Source organism: Lupinus angustifolius, chromosome LG14, assembly GCF_001865875.1.
Source record: "Lupinus angustifolius cultivar Tanjil chromosome LG14, LupAngTanjil_v1.0, whole genome shotgun sequence".
Taxonomy (NCBI): domain Eukaryota; kingdom Viridiplantae; phylum Streptophyta; class Magnoliopsida; order Fabales; family Fabaceae; genus Lupinus; species Lupinus angustifolius.
Genome location: NC_032022.1, coordinates 14,424,937 through 14,440,243, shown reverse-complemented (window position 1 = coordinate 14,440,243; position 15,307 = coordinate 14,424,937). Strand labels below are relative to the sequence as shown.

Below are 15,307 nucleotides of genomic sequence, written 5' to 3'. Positions count from 1 at the left end.
TATAATTTTTCTAATTTTAACTTAAATAATTTGTTTAACCAATCAGATATGATAATATATAAAATGGTACAAGAAGAAAACAACAAATATCTTCGAATACTTTTTCTAACTTTTTAATCCCTTGGTTGGGTCTAGGGTTTTCCATTCCTCCGCTGCACCATCATAAATGGGTACTGACGGCACCTTTTGCCCACGTGGAAATTCATTATGCACTCCTTGTCCTCCTGTTTTTAATTCTATTCAGGAACACATTTCCATTGGGGATAGATAACTTTGGTTAAAATACTAAAACTGATTAGAGGGTTGTAATCTGAATAACTAACTAGATATCAAAATCAGAAGTCGGTGAAAGAATATGATTAACATTATCCCCTCTTACAAGTCACTTGTATGTCTTACCAAATATGATCTTTAATAGTTTTGATTTTTAATGCATATTTTTTTACTTATTTAATAAATACACTCATTAGGAATATCATTTTAATTTTTGAACAAAATTGCTCAGGTTTTTATGAGTTAGTTTTGCAAGAGTAATATAAACAAATATCATACAGGTTATCAAATCAGTTAGGGTATTAGTATAATGGTATAATGATTTGATCGATGATTCATTAATTAAATAAAAACTTGTATGTATGACAATACAGTTCAATTGAAAACCGGCGGTATAAACGGTTTTAGTCAATTTTGACCATTACGATTGCATAACTGATATAATTATTATACCAGACCAGTGTTGGGACCAATTCACCGGTTGAACCGGTCAGAACAAACCGGTTTTTACAACAATGGATCAGATGTCCTAAATTTTGTTATGTGCCAATAAAAATATAATATATCATGTTGATTAAATAATTTAAATATTTATTATCTTTTTTTTGTATTATCAAAGATATCTCTCACCATTTTAAGTAAAAAATTTCTTTCTGAATAAGTATCATTATCAAAAATCGGATCTGCAGTAAGCAACAAGAAATAAAAGGAAAATTTTCACTTGAAAATAGTGAAATACATTATGGTTTCCATATACATCATGTATGATGATAGACATGACATACGTACAAAAATAGACAGTGGCTTATTAAGATCAGAATACTTTGGAGTTCGGAAAACAAAGATCAAAATTCTCTTTCTTTTCTTTCTTCTCTCTCCAATCCCGATAGAATCGAAACCCTCTATCTTAGGGTTTTTGTATCTTCGCACTCAAATTTCTCATCATTTTCTTCTTAATCACACTTCTCAGTTCAGATAGATAAAATATCGCTCGAATTTTCTGTCATACGGTGTCGTTTATTTCGGGAGCCGTTCAGAATCGGTGACGATCTGGAATAGATCGTCTGTGCTCGTCTCCACGTTACTTCGGGTGAGCTCTTTTCTTCAGATCATTTCTTTTTTTCGAATCCATGTTTGAAATCGTGTTGAATCTGTTGAACGCTTTTGAATTTGTTTAGATATTAATTTATTAACTTCAATGATACTGTTCATAGTGTCTCCACTTCAGCTTTTGCTTTGAGTTTCCTTTTTCCTTCTTCTGGGCTTCGCTTTATGGCTTCAATTTTAGGCTTTTTCCTATTTTTTCCTCTCCATTTTCGTTGCTTGTTCATTCAAACTTAGTTAATTTGGTTTTCTCTTTATAACAGGTTAGTTTACGTACGCTACTGAACCCTAGGATTTTGGGTTTGTGGGTCCTACGCACCGTTTCAACTTCCACATCTGGTTTCAGCTCCTTACGTATCTTTACCAGATGCGTTTCTTACCTTGCTTTGATTCTCAAGTCTGCTACGACATAAATTTTCGCTCCAAGATGACTACTTTACCCTTAAATTTTTATAAACCCTAGTGGTAACACACTGGGTCTTTTCAGTTGTGTATGTCTCTACATCATTGAGTTAAATATATGGTTGGGCTGATACTTGTGTGTGGTGTTTTGTCTCTCACATTCAATTATTTACTTTGAGCATTTGCTTGCATGGTTTAATTGATGGAAAACTAGGGTTTATGAACTTTCATATTTTATGGGGTTTGTCATTTTATGTGACCAATCACTGCATGTGAGGTATTTCATACAAACCAAACCATGAATACCTCATGTTTCTTGTGTTTTCCTTGCATTTGTATAGATCTGTCATCGTCTTTTGATTAATAATTGCTTGACTTAATTTGTAGACTCTTCATTTCCATTTTAAATATTAATTTGAAATTTAATTTAATGCATGTTAATAGGAACACTTCATTCCTGCTTCTAGCTCTGGTTGCTTGTACTGTGAGGATGTGCATGCACATCTGTAGAGAATCATTCGGGACATGGTTCTAATACTGTCACTGAGTACATGGGATCATTTATCCCGATTGACTCAATCACTATAGATCTCCCCAATTCTGTTGGTAAGAGAGATGCGGGCAAATGTGAACATTTCTCTATACGGTAAGCCTTTATGCTACATACTATCAGTTTATTACAACCCTACTAATTTTGTCAGTGATTAAATTATGGTTTCTTAGAATACTTCATTTTATCATGGTTTCCTCTCTTGTTTTTTTTGGGGGTCATCAATGAGTTATACAGTTAATATCTATCTACCTTCACTTGGTTTATGGTACCTTGTAGCCTATGATGTTTACAGTTGATTACATTGTTCTAATTATCGCATGAGATCCCATTGCATTTTATTCAATGAAGTACAATGTAGAGTTTGATTTTAATTAAAAGTTGGAAACCAGTCAGTTATTGCATGGCAATGGGGACTACCATAAATAATCCAATGGCCGGTGTTGCCTACATATAGAGAGTAATTCAGGACATCGTAGAAATAATTGGGTGTGTATTAAATTATTTCTTTTAACAAATATTCTGAAGATTGGATTTTCTTGTGTAATAAGAAGCCATCTTTTGGTTCCCTTCCACTATCCTTGACAATTGACACTAATTAACTTACTATTCATACAGTGGATATGTGTCTGAAATTCGCAAAAAAGACTGGAAAACTTGTTGGCCATTTCTATTAGATGAGTCTAAGGAGAAACCATCACTCCCCCCGCTACATGCTCCAAAGTACAAATGTCAGTGTTGTCAAAATTTCCCACAAGAAGGTGCTGCTAAAGACATTGATAAAGATGGCCAAACAAACTTAGCCTGTTGCAGTACTCAATGCATATTTGATACCAACTGTAATAATGCAGCTCTCAAGTCTGCTACTCAGAAAGACCCTATGCCTGACACTCTTGATAGAAGAGACCTTGATCTTAATACCAATCTGAGCTGTGTCAGTGATTTCTTACAATTTAATAATGAGGAAGTAAAAAAAGATGGAGCTGTACTCGGCAAAATAATAGGTAACTTCCATATTGTTTGAAAACAGTATCATGTTGTTATTTTACAGTACATGGTTTGATTTGTTTTGCGTTTTCTCCAGACCTCGAGACCAGCTTGAAGGATAATCTAAATCACCAAGCAACTAGTGTTTCATCACCAAAAATCTGTTCAGATTTCATAGAAGAAGTACACACATCAAGAAGAGGTAGGTTCAACTAAATAGAACATCTACATTCCTGTCAAGCAGCAGGACTTTTATTCTTTTGTATCGCTGAATGAAATTGTGTGTATTGTAGTCCTAATGTTTTTCTTAATTCAAAGACTGCAACTCAAGTGAGTTTTTTGGGACAGGTTGTGAAGATAATGGAGTTTCTAATGCTGAGCTTGGTAGCAATCTTAAATGCATCGATAAAGGTTCTGTTGAGATTTACAATGGAGGAACACCTTCTGCAGATAACCAATGCCCGGAAGAATTAATCGAAGATTGTACAGTTTTGGGGGACGGCCCAACCGCAATAGAGGCAAATAATACAACTGATCACACAACTGGACATCTTCCTCCAAAGTCAGTTGCTTGTAATCATAACATACCTTCAAGAAATACTCACAATATGGTTGAAAATGATTTTCCGGATCATCATCCACAAAAGTTCACTGCTATATCTCACAGGAGACCTCGAAAGGTGCGCTTGATGACTGACATATTAAGTGAAAGTGGCGATTTGAAGACTGAGCAAATCACTAGACGAGGATCCCCATCCTATGGTACTTCCAATGCTACTGGAGCTTCACAGGCACACCCAAATACTAACGGAGAGTTGATTTTGACAAATATGGGCCAAAATAGAAAAAGGAAGTTTCTTCTGGGTGAAGCACAGAGACCTGTAGATATGTGTGATAAGAGGAAAGCAATTGAAGTTCAGAAGGAAGATGCAACCAAATACAATGATGGGATGACAGGAATAGGTTTACCAGATGCCATGAAGGTCTACTGGAGTAAATCTGAAATTGAAAAAAACTGTATCATGAGAAAGAAGAGCAGAAGGATTCAAGTCATCGATAATCACTTGATTCCTGAGCCAGACCAAGATCAGCAAAGAGAAAATGAAGATACTATGGACACTGCAGATGAGGCATATGCATCTAATACTCTTTCTTCTAGATTTGCTCCGTATGATTTGACAGGTAAAGGGATTGATAAACTTCCTATCAGTGCTCCAAGAATAGAAAATGACTTTAATTTGTCCAAAGGGAAAGGGAAAGTGCTTCAAACCAACCAGGAGCTGGATTCTTTATCCTTTCGGAAAAAGGACATGCTTCGAGATAATTCATTTGCATATTCAGGGGGAAGACTCGTGTCATATATGCCTGTAGATATTCCAATTCCTTCTGCCCAAGGTGCACTGAGTGGAAAGGGAGTGGAAGAGGGGTTGCAGCTTTCTCTAAACAGCCATTTAGCAGCACAGCTTTTCAATAAAAAATGTATCCATCAAATTGAAAATCAACTACCTTTCCCATTGCCTTTGGAAGAGGGCGCTTCAAATGTACAACAACCAAAAAGGAAAGACTTTGCAACTAATGTCTTTGGAAGGCCAAGTATTCCATCCAAGCAAATAACAAATGCCATTTATGGAAAAGGAGTCCGCTGTGAAGTAAGTAGCTAGAAAACTCCCCTTAAATGTTTTTCTTTATAAAAGGAATAAATATACCTCTCAGGATGAAAATAATATTTATTTTTTACCATAAAAATATTAATATGATTTATCTATTTTTTTATGCTCGAATTCTTCAAATGAGCAGAACTGATCCTTAGACTGTCAAGTGTTTGTGCATGCTTGTTTATTGAGATTCTTGTTTGAAACCCCATGACATTTTTCATTTTTATTCAATATAACGTTTGTGTATTCTCTTCATGCACTGTTTCCTTTTCAGTTTATTTCTTAGCAATGAAGCAATACTATGAAATTGAACTTCTTGAGCCTATGATATTCTCATTGCATGAATACCCTCTTGTATAGAATCTTGAACAATCAAAGGGTTCATAATAAACATGTTTCTGGAATTATCATCACTTTCCTTTTGCAGGAAACCATTAGTGCAAGAAATACAGAAAAAACTTTCAAAGCCATGGAACAACCTAATCTTATGAAAAGATACAGTGAACATACAGCGGAGGTGTCTGAACAGGGAACACTAGATGGCATACCCATGGAAATTGTGGAACTCTTGGCAAAGAATCAGTACGAGAGGTGTCTTCCTGATGTAGAAAATAGAAGTTTGTTGCACAAATCCACTACCAGAAGGAAAACACAGATGACTTCTGGCAATGCTGTGCATGGCAAAGGGGAGTTCAGCTTGTCAAAAGAGGGCCAGAAGGAGAAACTTCAGGGAATCCATAAGAAAAGCAGCATGGCCACAGGAGGAGAGAATGTGAGGCCTGGCCAAAGAAAGACAGTTCATCACTTTTCTCCACTTGATGGAAACAGTTTACGTATGAATAATATATGTCCACCTCAATCCCCCTTTGGATTTGATGTTTCCCGATCTCAAAATAACCAGTTTCCACATATTGGTTCTAACCACCTTGGTAGTGCACAAAATTTCAAGTTCAATGGTGGTCTTGAAGAGCGCGGATCCTCTTATGCTACTTTGCAAGCTCCGGGAGGATGTAGTTTACACAAGACTATCTTACAAGAGAATGATGAAGCTTCTCGCATTTGGACATCTTTGACTTCAAATCACGTTTCCCTAGGATATGATGTACCCAAAAAGGTTGTTTCTCAGCCTACTAGTGCTAACATGGACATCACTTCACATCAATCTGGTGCACTACACAGGCAGAACATGAGGAGGGATATTGATCTTAACTGCATAAACCTACTAGTCGCTGGCCCGGAAATGCTAAATAGGAGCATAGGTTCTGGAACCTTCAGCAGAGTAAATGGAGGATACCCATTTCCTGGAAAACATAATAGAACGGATCCTCATCAAAATTTGAGGGGATCACTGGATATGTATTCAAATGAGGTAATACCAGCAATGCATTTACTCAGCCTGATGGATGCAGGCAAGCAGTCACGTACTCCCTTCAATGTGGGTGTCAATGCTCAAATGCTTAAAAGACCCTCTTACCATGGTGATTGCAGTACCAAGTTGGAGATTGGTACATCTAAGACCTATAGTACCACGAAAAGGCAATCGTCTGATCATTACAGCAGAAGTTACTCATCAGATAAATCAGGTGGCTGTTTTCTTGGCACTCCGAACTTTGTTACATCCTCGTCAACCCAGCATGGTATGAAATTTGTAAGAGATACTGGTGCTTTTGCTGGTCGAAATTCAGTAGAGTCTGGAAAGAAAGAAAAGATGAAGAACTCCAACTCAGCCATGCAGAGCAGAGTTAGTAATCAGTTTAGCTGGCCTCATCTTGAAACAGAAACTCAAGTGCAACATAAATTGGAAGTTCGTGGTACCCATGAAACTTTGTTGCCTGTGAGAGTCAATTTGGGAAACCCATGTATGTTGAACAGAAATCCAGCTGATTTCACCATGCCAGAAACAGGGAATGCCTACATGATCAATGGAGAAGATCTGAAATTCGAGAAGAGTATACCCCAGACGAAGCCTTGCTTCCCTCCTCCACATGCATTCAAGCAGAAGAGGAACTTGAAGAGAACTAAAATGAACGAGCCTTCAAAACATTGAAACCAATCATTATTTCATAATCTGGTTTTTCAGCACCTTTCACAATTTCATGCTGAAACTATGAGTTTATGGTTTTATGCTACAGCTTCTCTCTTAAATAATTTCAGCAGGTGGAGAATAGCAAATGACTTCAATTTTCAGTGTGGAAGCAGATCTTTAAGTTGGAAACTGAAAGCATCAACTCGGAGACGAGTTGCCAGAAGTCATGTTGAAAAAGCTGAGTAATATATAAATCAGAAATTGAAGGCCACAACCACAATGCATCTATTTAAATTAACCTACTGTAATTAGTATTGATGTGAGCAAAAAAATATACTTCTTTTGCATTTTATGTTGTTGGCATAAATTTTGCAGGGAAGCCTTGCAATAGCACCTTATTTTTTAATTGTTAATTTGGTTGTCATAAAGTTCATGGGGTACCCTTAGAATAGCCCCATATTGACATGTAACACTGGTGATAATAATTATTACAATTGCAGATATAGTTTGTTGTGGAGATGTGAGTTCCTTCCTACTTATCATATAATATAGATTTTTGCTCTCTCTTCTCTTTCTATGGTTATTTATATAGTATGCTGTTACTGTAGTAGAGTTTATTCCACATTCATCAAGTTTACTCAGTAGTAATATGTTAAGTGATGGTAAGGGGAAGAAAAGATTAAACCATTGATTATTCTTTCTTTGTATATCAAAGGTTCAAGGTGATCAGATAAATGCTAGATAAATGTGAAGTAATGATGCAAATACTACACTAATTTGAGTGTTTCTGATATAGGAATTAAGTTTGCAATATCATTGATAACAAATTCATATTGGATGCAAATGATTTATTTAGTTTGGATAGCAGTAGTCCATAGAATCAACACAAATGATATGTTATTGGTTCTTTTAATACAAATTGCTTATAACAAAAATGATATGTTATTGGTGAAAGAAGATATTTGCATCAAGGTGACTTACTAGTAATTCAATGCAGAACACTTACTAATTGTGAAATAAAATAGAAAATTCAATCTTGGCTAAATAAAAAAAATTGTGACTTTTTAAAGCTGTTATGTCATAATCAATCTACTTTTAATCTTGCTTATCTATTACAATTGTATGATGCAAACATATTGTTTTCAAATTTCTTTAATGAAAATTGTTTTTAGTGTTTCCTATAATTTAAAATTTAGATTAAGTAAACGAGTCGCAATATTTACTTTGAACTTGTTTTGTTCAATCAAAATCAATAAAAATAATTATCCCATTACCATGATATTATTTTGACTTTGGTTTCTGTCCATTTTCTACCAAAGGATCAAACCCAATACAAATTATGATCTTACACACTCATATATTAAGTGTTTTTCAATATTATAAATTCTATAGTATAGTATCATTAGAAATTGGAATTAAATCACAATTTAGTATATAAAAAAGTAATGTCTCATTAGTTTTTGAAATTTAGTGCAGTGACATTAATATAATAATTTAATGATAATATTAAAGCAAAAATAATAAAATTTTAAATCAGTTTTGTTAACGGTTTCCGTACATAGTATAATAAGAATAAGAGAGTCTATATGAAGCACATGAAATAATACAATCTAAGAGACTTAGCATGGAAAAAACAGATAATCAACACTGGGAGTATATAATAACTTATCCATGGGGATGTAAAATCATATTTACCAAAGGAAAATGCAAAGGTGTGAAGACAAAAGAGACACACATAAACTTGACATGTTTTCCAGTTGTATTATTTGCCTTAATTGCACCCTTCTTTAATGAATTATCTTTTATTATATATGTCAAAATGTAATACCAAGCTTTGATTATTTCTTTTATTATGTCAAAATACACACATAACTTCAATACATTATACATGGAAGGTATTAGTTATTAGCTACCCATTCATGTAAAAGTCACATCAATCAATGATACAGCCATCACTCTTGCACCAGCACCCATATCTGACCTATTTCCTACACAAACAAACATACATATTCACCAAATTCTGAAACTTAACCCCACTCCAACTGGGACAAGAATCTGCTGTCTCAAACTCTGTTCCAGACCAATCATATTATGCCATGTTAGTTAAAAAAATTAAACATTTATAACTTTATCAATTTTACTTCATTGTGATTAGTCAGGGACATGATTGGGGACATGGTTGGAGACAGCAGATCCCCATCCCTCCACCTGAACCTCACATGCTCCCACTTTCATCATATAAATATTAAAAAATCCCACTATATTCCTTTTGATAGTTTTATTTGTACCCAGTCCAATAGATAATCTTGAGAAATTCATTTCCATCCAAATTTTGTAGTACAGTGTAACATTGGAAATTACTTTAAATCTCTGGCCGAAGTTTGGATATGAAAATCTCTGTGGTGCTCCCAACCTTCTTATAACTATTCTCTCTTATTAATCATATATCATATCATGTTTGCTCTCTATTGTGTTAGGACTTAAGTACATGAGAGGAACATAATCTAAAATATTATTCTCATGCCTTAAGTGCTATATTGAGTTTACAATTCTACTTAATGTGAGACTCCTTGTAATGCTGTCCCTTTAAGAACTGATGTCCGTGGTGGCTTTCACTCGATAGTAGTCATTTCTCTTTTTGGTGGCTTCACTCACCTATTAGTATTCGATAATATACCTCCTTAGTTCAGTCTATAGGTAGTCATTTTCATGACACAACTTTCAATGAAAAATAACAATTATTTGGACTTAAATATCATATCATGAGGAGAGCTCAATCCCAAAAAAACTATTCTATTAGGTAGGAATCTCATGACTTAAATACCGATTCCTATCAAATTGTAAGAATTTTGTTTGATAATCAGATTGTGAAGTGCAAGACTCCCAAGAAAATGGTGTTGGGTAAGAAAATATTTAGTATATAATGTAGTGTTCATGAGCACATAAATTCTAAGGCTTGCTGTGAAATTTCGGCAATATCTGGTTATAATTATATGTTTTATGATATATCATATTTATTGATAACTCAAATTTTACTATATTTGGTGAATTACTTCATCCACTCATACCTCAATTATGTAATTTGCTGTAAATTTAGGAAGAAAATAATGTATTTCAACTATAGTTACGTCAAGCTCGGTATATTTATTCACATATAATCCGTTTAATAATTAGAATTAAAATGGGTGGCAGGTAGATTTTTAAACTTGAGATAAGGTAGTGAGAAAATTGTCAGCAGTTTATAAATTTTATACACTTTCAATACATTATTCACGATTCATGTTTTATTACCGTTGACTCTTTAAAAGTAACATAAAAGAGAAATGGATGAAGAATAATATATTAATTGTGCATAAATTTTTATATTAAATATACATAGATATTATACTCAACAATAATAAAAACAACAACATTTTATGTGTGGGACGATATTAATTGTTTTTTAAAAGAGCTAGACAATTTTTAGAGTAAATGTTCATTTTAATTCCTATATTTTTCGAACTTTTAGTTTAGTTTTTAAAAAAACCCTAAAATCATCTCCAAATTTTTTAAACATAGGTCAAATTAATCTTTTTTAGTATGTTATATAACACTTAGTAAGAGTAGTTGATCCAAAAATGATTAATTTGATTCATATTTAAAAAAATTTAAAACTATTTTAGATTTTTTCTTTTTAAAAAATTAAACTAAGTCAGAAATTAGGATGGACTAAAATAAATATTTACTACAATATTTATTAAGCCCATGTAATTCGTTTATTTGGCGTCACCGACAAACGTGTGGATCACAAAGTTTATTTGGAAGATAATATTATTTATAAAAGACCAATTTTCAATAAAGTTGTTTGATCGTAGAGCGTGTAGTTCTTTCTTTTGACGGCTTCATAAATCTTACAAATTACAAATATGTGTAATAGTTGAGTTTAATTGGGATGATAGTGTAATATACTATGTATTATAATGTTTTAATTTTATATTTTAATTTTAGAAATAAGCAAGAGGTATGATAACAAATGCTGATTTGTAGAAATATTGTTGGATATTGATATTAATCAATAAAAAATATGACACAAAGACAATATTTTTTATAGAAATAAAATACAATCTTGGTGTGCACCAAAAGTATTCAATTTGAAGTGAATTCTGTCTTTATCAAACAAAATATTTGTACAAACAATAATGGTCCATCTTAGATCTTATATTTTTAGAAATTCAGCCATCTAGTTATTTGGATTGCGGAATAGAGTAAATAATTTGACTAAAAATTAAAGGTGGTTACATTTATAGGTATTATCTCGTCAAATAATATATATATATCAACTTATCTATTATTTAATGTGTAACTTATTCTATGTATGGCATACTAAATTTTCCAATTTTCTGTCCTTGGAAGAGTATTATTATTTGAAAAACTTGTTTGGAGAAAAAAAATACTTCTCATGTTACTACTCACAAATAGAGTCGTTAAACATGCAATGCAAATATCTTTAAATCTGATTGCTTTATTAGGATATTTTTATTTTTTACACAAAACTTAGATTTATTTTCCTTACTAATTTAAACAAGAGCCTACATATCTTGAACCAATCATGTATTAGATATTTATGATTTTTTTGGTACTACCAATAATATTTTTTGTCTTTTTAGGTAAATAACTAATCTCTTTCGGGCTTCGTGATTGCCTCTCCCAACAAATGTCACTCAAAGGAATCGAACTCTCAGCTTTGGGAATCCATTAAAGTCTTACACCACTAGACTAATAACTTGTTGATAGAATATATATACACATAATGATTTTATGAATGGAAAACAACAAATCTAAGAAATTCTACTTATTATTAATACATTTAAATTAAGATTTATTGCTTATATATAAATAATAGAGTCAAAATCCATCTGTATTCTGTTCATGAACATCCTTATCTAATTTAATTCCTTGCTGGAACTAATCTTTGAATAATCCCTTGTTGGTCAATTCAAAACTAGATTCAATTACCATATTCATAGTAGCTATTAATTTTCAATAAAGTCAATAAACTAATAGCACTTATTTCCTAATCACAAAAGGATTAGCAATATCAAGAGATTTATTAGAGATCATGTTGGCTATGATTATACATATTCATAACTAGAAGCACTCGGTTATTTATTAATTAATACTATTTATTTACATCCTCAATATCAATAATCAATCCACCCTTATTATAAATTAAGTGTTTGTCACTTTTGAACATGAATGTATGTTCTAAAATAATGATGCATTTTTTTAATATTCACTAGAGAATTTTCAGTATGATACATAGTAAGAAATAGTATAGTAACCGTATATAAAAAGAGGGTAATATTGATGCATAGACAATATAAAAATTATGCACACTCAGTATATCATTCATCATTCATTTGGATTACTTTTTATGAAAAGTCAAACATAATTAAAAATGAATGATAGATAATGAAGTAACAGTGTAAAAAACTCTTACACTGTCACATTTTTTCCTTATATAAAAATATAGAAAAAACATGTTTGTATTTGTATTGTTTTGACCGTCAAAATATTGAAAAAAATGATAAAAATGTATTTTTTTAGTGTCTTCAATTTTCTTATGTGGCACCTATCTTTTTTTTATTCCAATCCCTTAATTTTCTTGTTACCACTTCTTAAAAAATTTAGAGTTGTACCATGTCCATAATTTTGTCATATATTTATTTTAATAAAAAAATATTTTACTTACTAAAAGAATAATTTAAAAAGTTTATCGTGTTTTCATGGATCTCATAAGATCTTACACCACGGACGACTTGTCGGATAAAAAAAATATATATTTGCAAAAGGTGTGCGTGAGAAAGCGTGTTATTGCATAAGGAAAGAAGGGTGGGGGTGAGTGGATTGGGTTAGGTTGTAGAGATAATCCCATCCTAACCTTTTTACTTTATAACCTTTCTCTCTTCTCCTATTCCTTCTTCTTCTTCCTCTTCTCTTCTTCATTTTTCTTCATTTTTCTTCATTTTCATTATTATGGATATGGAGAGAATAATCGGAGGAAAGTTTAAGATTGGTCGCAAAATTGGGAGCGGTTCTTTCGGTCATATTTATATTGGTAATACATTAATACCTACCTACATTTTTTTCTTCATTTTTTTACAGGGATTGTTTATTTTTATTTATTTTTTACATTCGTTATTTGGTTTTTTGTTGTTTTTGTTTTTTGCAGCGTCAAATATTGATACATCAGAGATTGTGGCTGTTAAAATGGTGATCCTTCACTTTATTCATTTCTCATTTTCATTTGAATAAAACTTATAATGTGTTCTTTATGTGTAATGCATGTCATGTTTTAATTGGTTGGTTAATGCTCAAAGCCTGATTTGTGATTGTTGTTATATATAGCCGGTCTTAAACTCGGATAAAAGGTGAATGTTGTTTTAGGCAGTCGATAGGCCAATGTAAAATCTGTTGAATCTCTATGTTTTAATGCTAACCACCGAGTGCGAAGTAACTCGAGGAAGGAGAGAAAAAATGCTTGGTTTGATTCTCTGGTAATTTTAGCATGAAATATTGTGTTGTGCTCTTTTCGATTTTTACAACCAGTTAAGCTGTTTTTCTTGCAGAATTAGGTATAGGATGCATTTATCTCTTGATAACATTTGTGCACTTCGTTGTGTGCTGTTCGATTACATTGAACTAGCAAACTAGGGATAAAATGTGCAGTGCATAAATTATTTTGAATGAAAACTTACTCGAATTTCAATTAAGAGAACTATACTCCTAGAAGTTTGCATATGGTATAATAATGATTTAAAGAAGCTGTATTTGTATTTTTTAGGAAAGCAAGAAGAGCAAGCATCCACAACTACTGTATGAGGCCAAGCTATATAATTTTATTCAAGGAGAGCGTAAGTTATAGCAGAAGCACTTCAATAACTTAAATGCTCTCACATCATTTGCCATGTGTAATGTATTGTTTGATTTGTTTCTGATTCCACTTATTCTTTGGATTTTTAGCTGGTATACCAAGTATGAAATGGTGTGGTACTGATGGAGACAACAATGTACTAGTTATTGATCTTCTGGGACCTTGCCTCGAAGACCTTTTTGTTTATTGCGGGAGGAAGTTCTCACTAAAAACAGTTTTGATGTTGGCTGATCAGATGGTAATCACCGATTCATATCATGATTGCTTGCTTTGGTTTTCAAGAGGGCAACACTTGTTCCTTACTAGTTTTTAATTTTGCTTCTGAATACTTCCATGATTTGTGCATTTTATTATAGCAGTTTTGCCTCTTTTTAGTAAATGCTTTCATCATTGAGGATTTTGGATAAAAGCAGAAATTTAGATCAGTTTTATTTACTTAAAAACAGCTTACAAGAATAGAGTACGTGCATTCGAAGGGATTTTTGCATAGAGACATCAAACCAGATAACTTCCTAATTGGTCTTGGGAGGAGAGCAAATCAGGTAACATACTTAGAATTCACTGTCTTCAGTGGCTAACTTATGTGGATGACTTTTCTGTCTGGTAATTCCTTTTATACTTGCAAGTTCTTATATAAGTTTCTGCAATTTCATAACTCACAGGTTTATATTATTGATTTTGGACTTGCAAAAAGATATAAGGACCCTAACACTAACAAACATATTTCTTACAGGTATATTTTGTTCTGTTTAATTTTATCAATTATATTTGTTGTTTATCAATGAGATGTCTTCTAACTTGTAGTCTGTGGAATTTCAAGTAACTCCTTATCTGCATTCTTCTGATGGACTTCTTCTTAGTGTTGCATGTGCTTTGCCAGTTTATATTAATTAGCCGAGGTAGCATTACCTAATTTGCTTTAACCTTGATGTTCTCATCCAGAGAAAATAAAAACTTAACAGGGACTGCACGTTATGCAAGTTGTAATACTCACTTAGGATTTGGTGAGTAGAAATAACTTTTCATTCTTTACTCTACACTCTACAGATTGTAACCTACAAATTTCCCATGATTTTAGCCTTTTTAATTTTTTGTCAGAGCAAAGCCGTCGTGATGATTTGGAGTCTCTTGGCTATGTTCTTATGTACTTTTTAAGAGGAAGGTATGCGTTTTCCCCTTTGTAGTTATTTTCCAGGTATTGAGTTACAAGAATGGTGCATTCAGTTGCACAAGATTTTCTAGTAAATGTAGGCATTGACTTTCCGGTTCTTGCATTTTAGCCTTCCTTGGCAGGGTCTAAAAGCTGTCACTAAAAAGGAAAAATATGATAGGATTTGTGAGAAAAAGTTATCAACTTCAGTTGAGGTATGCACATTTTTCAATTCTATAAAACAATT

The 15,307-nt window shown here is 32.7% G+C and overlaps 2 protein-coding genes across 3 annotated transcripts in view; both read left to right on the top strand.

Moving 5' to 3' along the window:
• LOC109326044 (protein EMBRYONIC FLOWER 1-like) lies at window positions 1,102-7,512 on the top strand. The gene is made up of 6 exons (XM_019558682.1): window positions 1,102-1,363; window positions 2,224-2,425; window positions 2,948-3,333; window positions 3,414-3,518; window positions 3,665-4,965; window positions 5,399-7,512. The coding sequence occupies exons 2-6, from the start codon at window positions 2,331-2,333 to the stop codon at window positions 7,016-7,018; spliced, it is 3,507 nt and encodes a 1,168-aa protein (XP_019414227.1). The 5' UTR covers window positions 1,102-1,363; window positions 2,224-2,330; the 3' UTR covers window positions 7,019-7,512.
• Window positions 12,841-15,307, top strand: part of LOC109327151 (casein kinase I-like) — a 4,951-nt gene continuing 2,484 nt past the window's right edge. For both annotated transcript variants that reach the window (XM_019560210.1, XM_019560209.1), the window contains exons 1-9: window positions 12,841-13,094; window positions 13,209-13,249; window positions 13,821-13,890; window positions 14,000-14,148; window positions 14,357-14,452; window positions 14,573-14,643; window positions 14,853-14,914; window positions 15,009-15,072; window positions 15,191-15,275. In XM_019560210.1, the coding sequence (XP_019415755.1) occupies window positions 13,013-13,094; window positions 13,209-13,249; window positions 13,821-13,890; window positions 14,000-14,148; window positions 14,357-14,452; window positions 14,573-14,643; window positions 14,853-14,914; window positions 15,009-15,072; window positions 15,191-15,275 (720 nt within the window). In that variant the 5' untranslated portion in view covers window positions 12,841-13,012. The remainder of the gene's footprint in view (window positions 13,095-13,208; window positions 13,250-13,820; window positions 13,891-13,999; window positions 14,149-14,356; window positions 14,453-14,572; window positions 14,644-14,852; window positions 14,915-15,008; window positions 15,073-15,190; window positions 15,276-15,307) is intronic.

What these genes read in the sequence shown, in the direction of transcription:
- LOC109326044 (XM_019558682.1), top strand. Translation starts at nt 2,331, where the DNA reads ATGGGATCATTTATCCCGATTGACTCAATCACTATAGATCTCCCCAAT. An exon ending in TGTGAACATTTCTCTATACG is followed by an intron (nt 2,426 to 2,947) that starts GTAAGCCTTTAT and finishes CTATTCATACAG; the next exon opens with TGGATATGTGTCTGAAATTC. An exon ending in GAAAAGGAGTCCGCTGTGAA is followed by an intron (nt 4,966 to 5,398) that starts GTAAGTAGCTAG and finishes TTCCTTTTGCAG; the next exon opens with GAAACCATTAGTGCAAGAAA.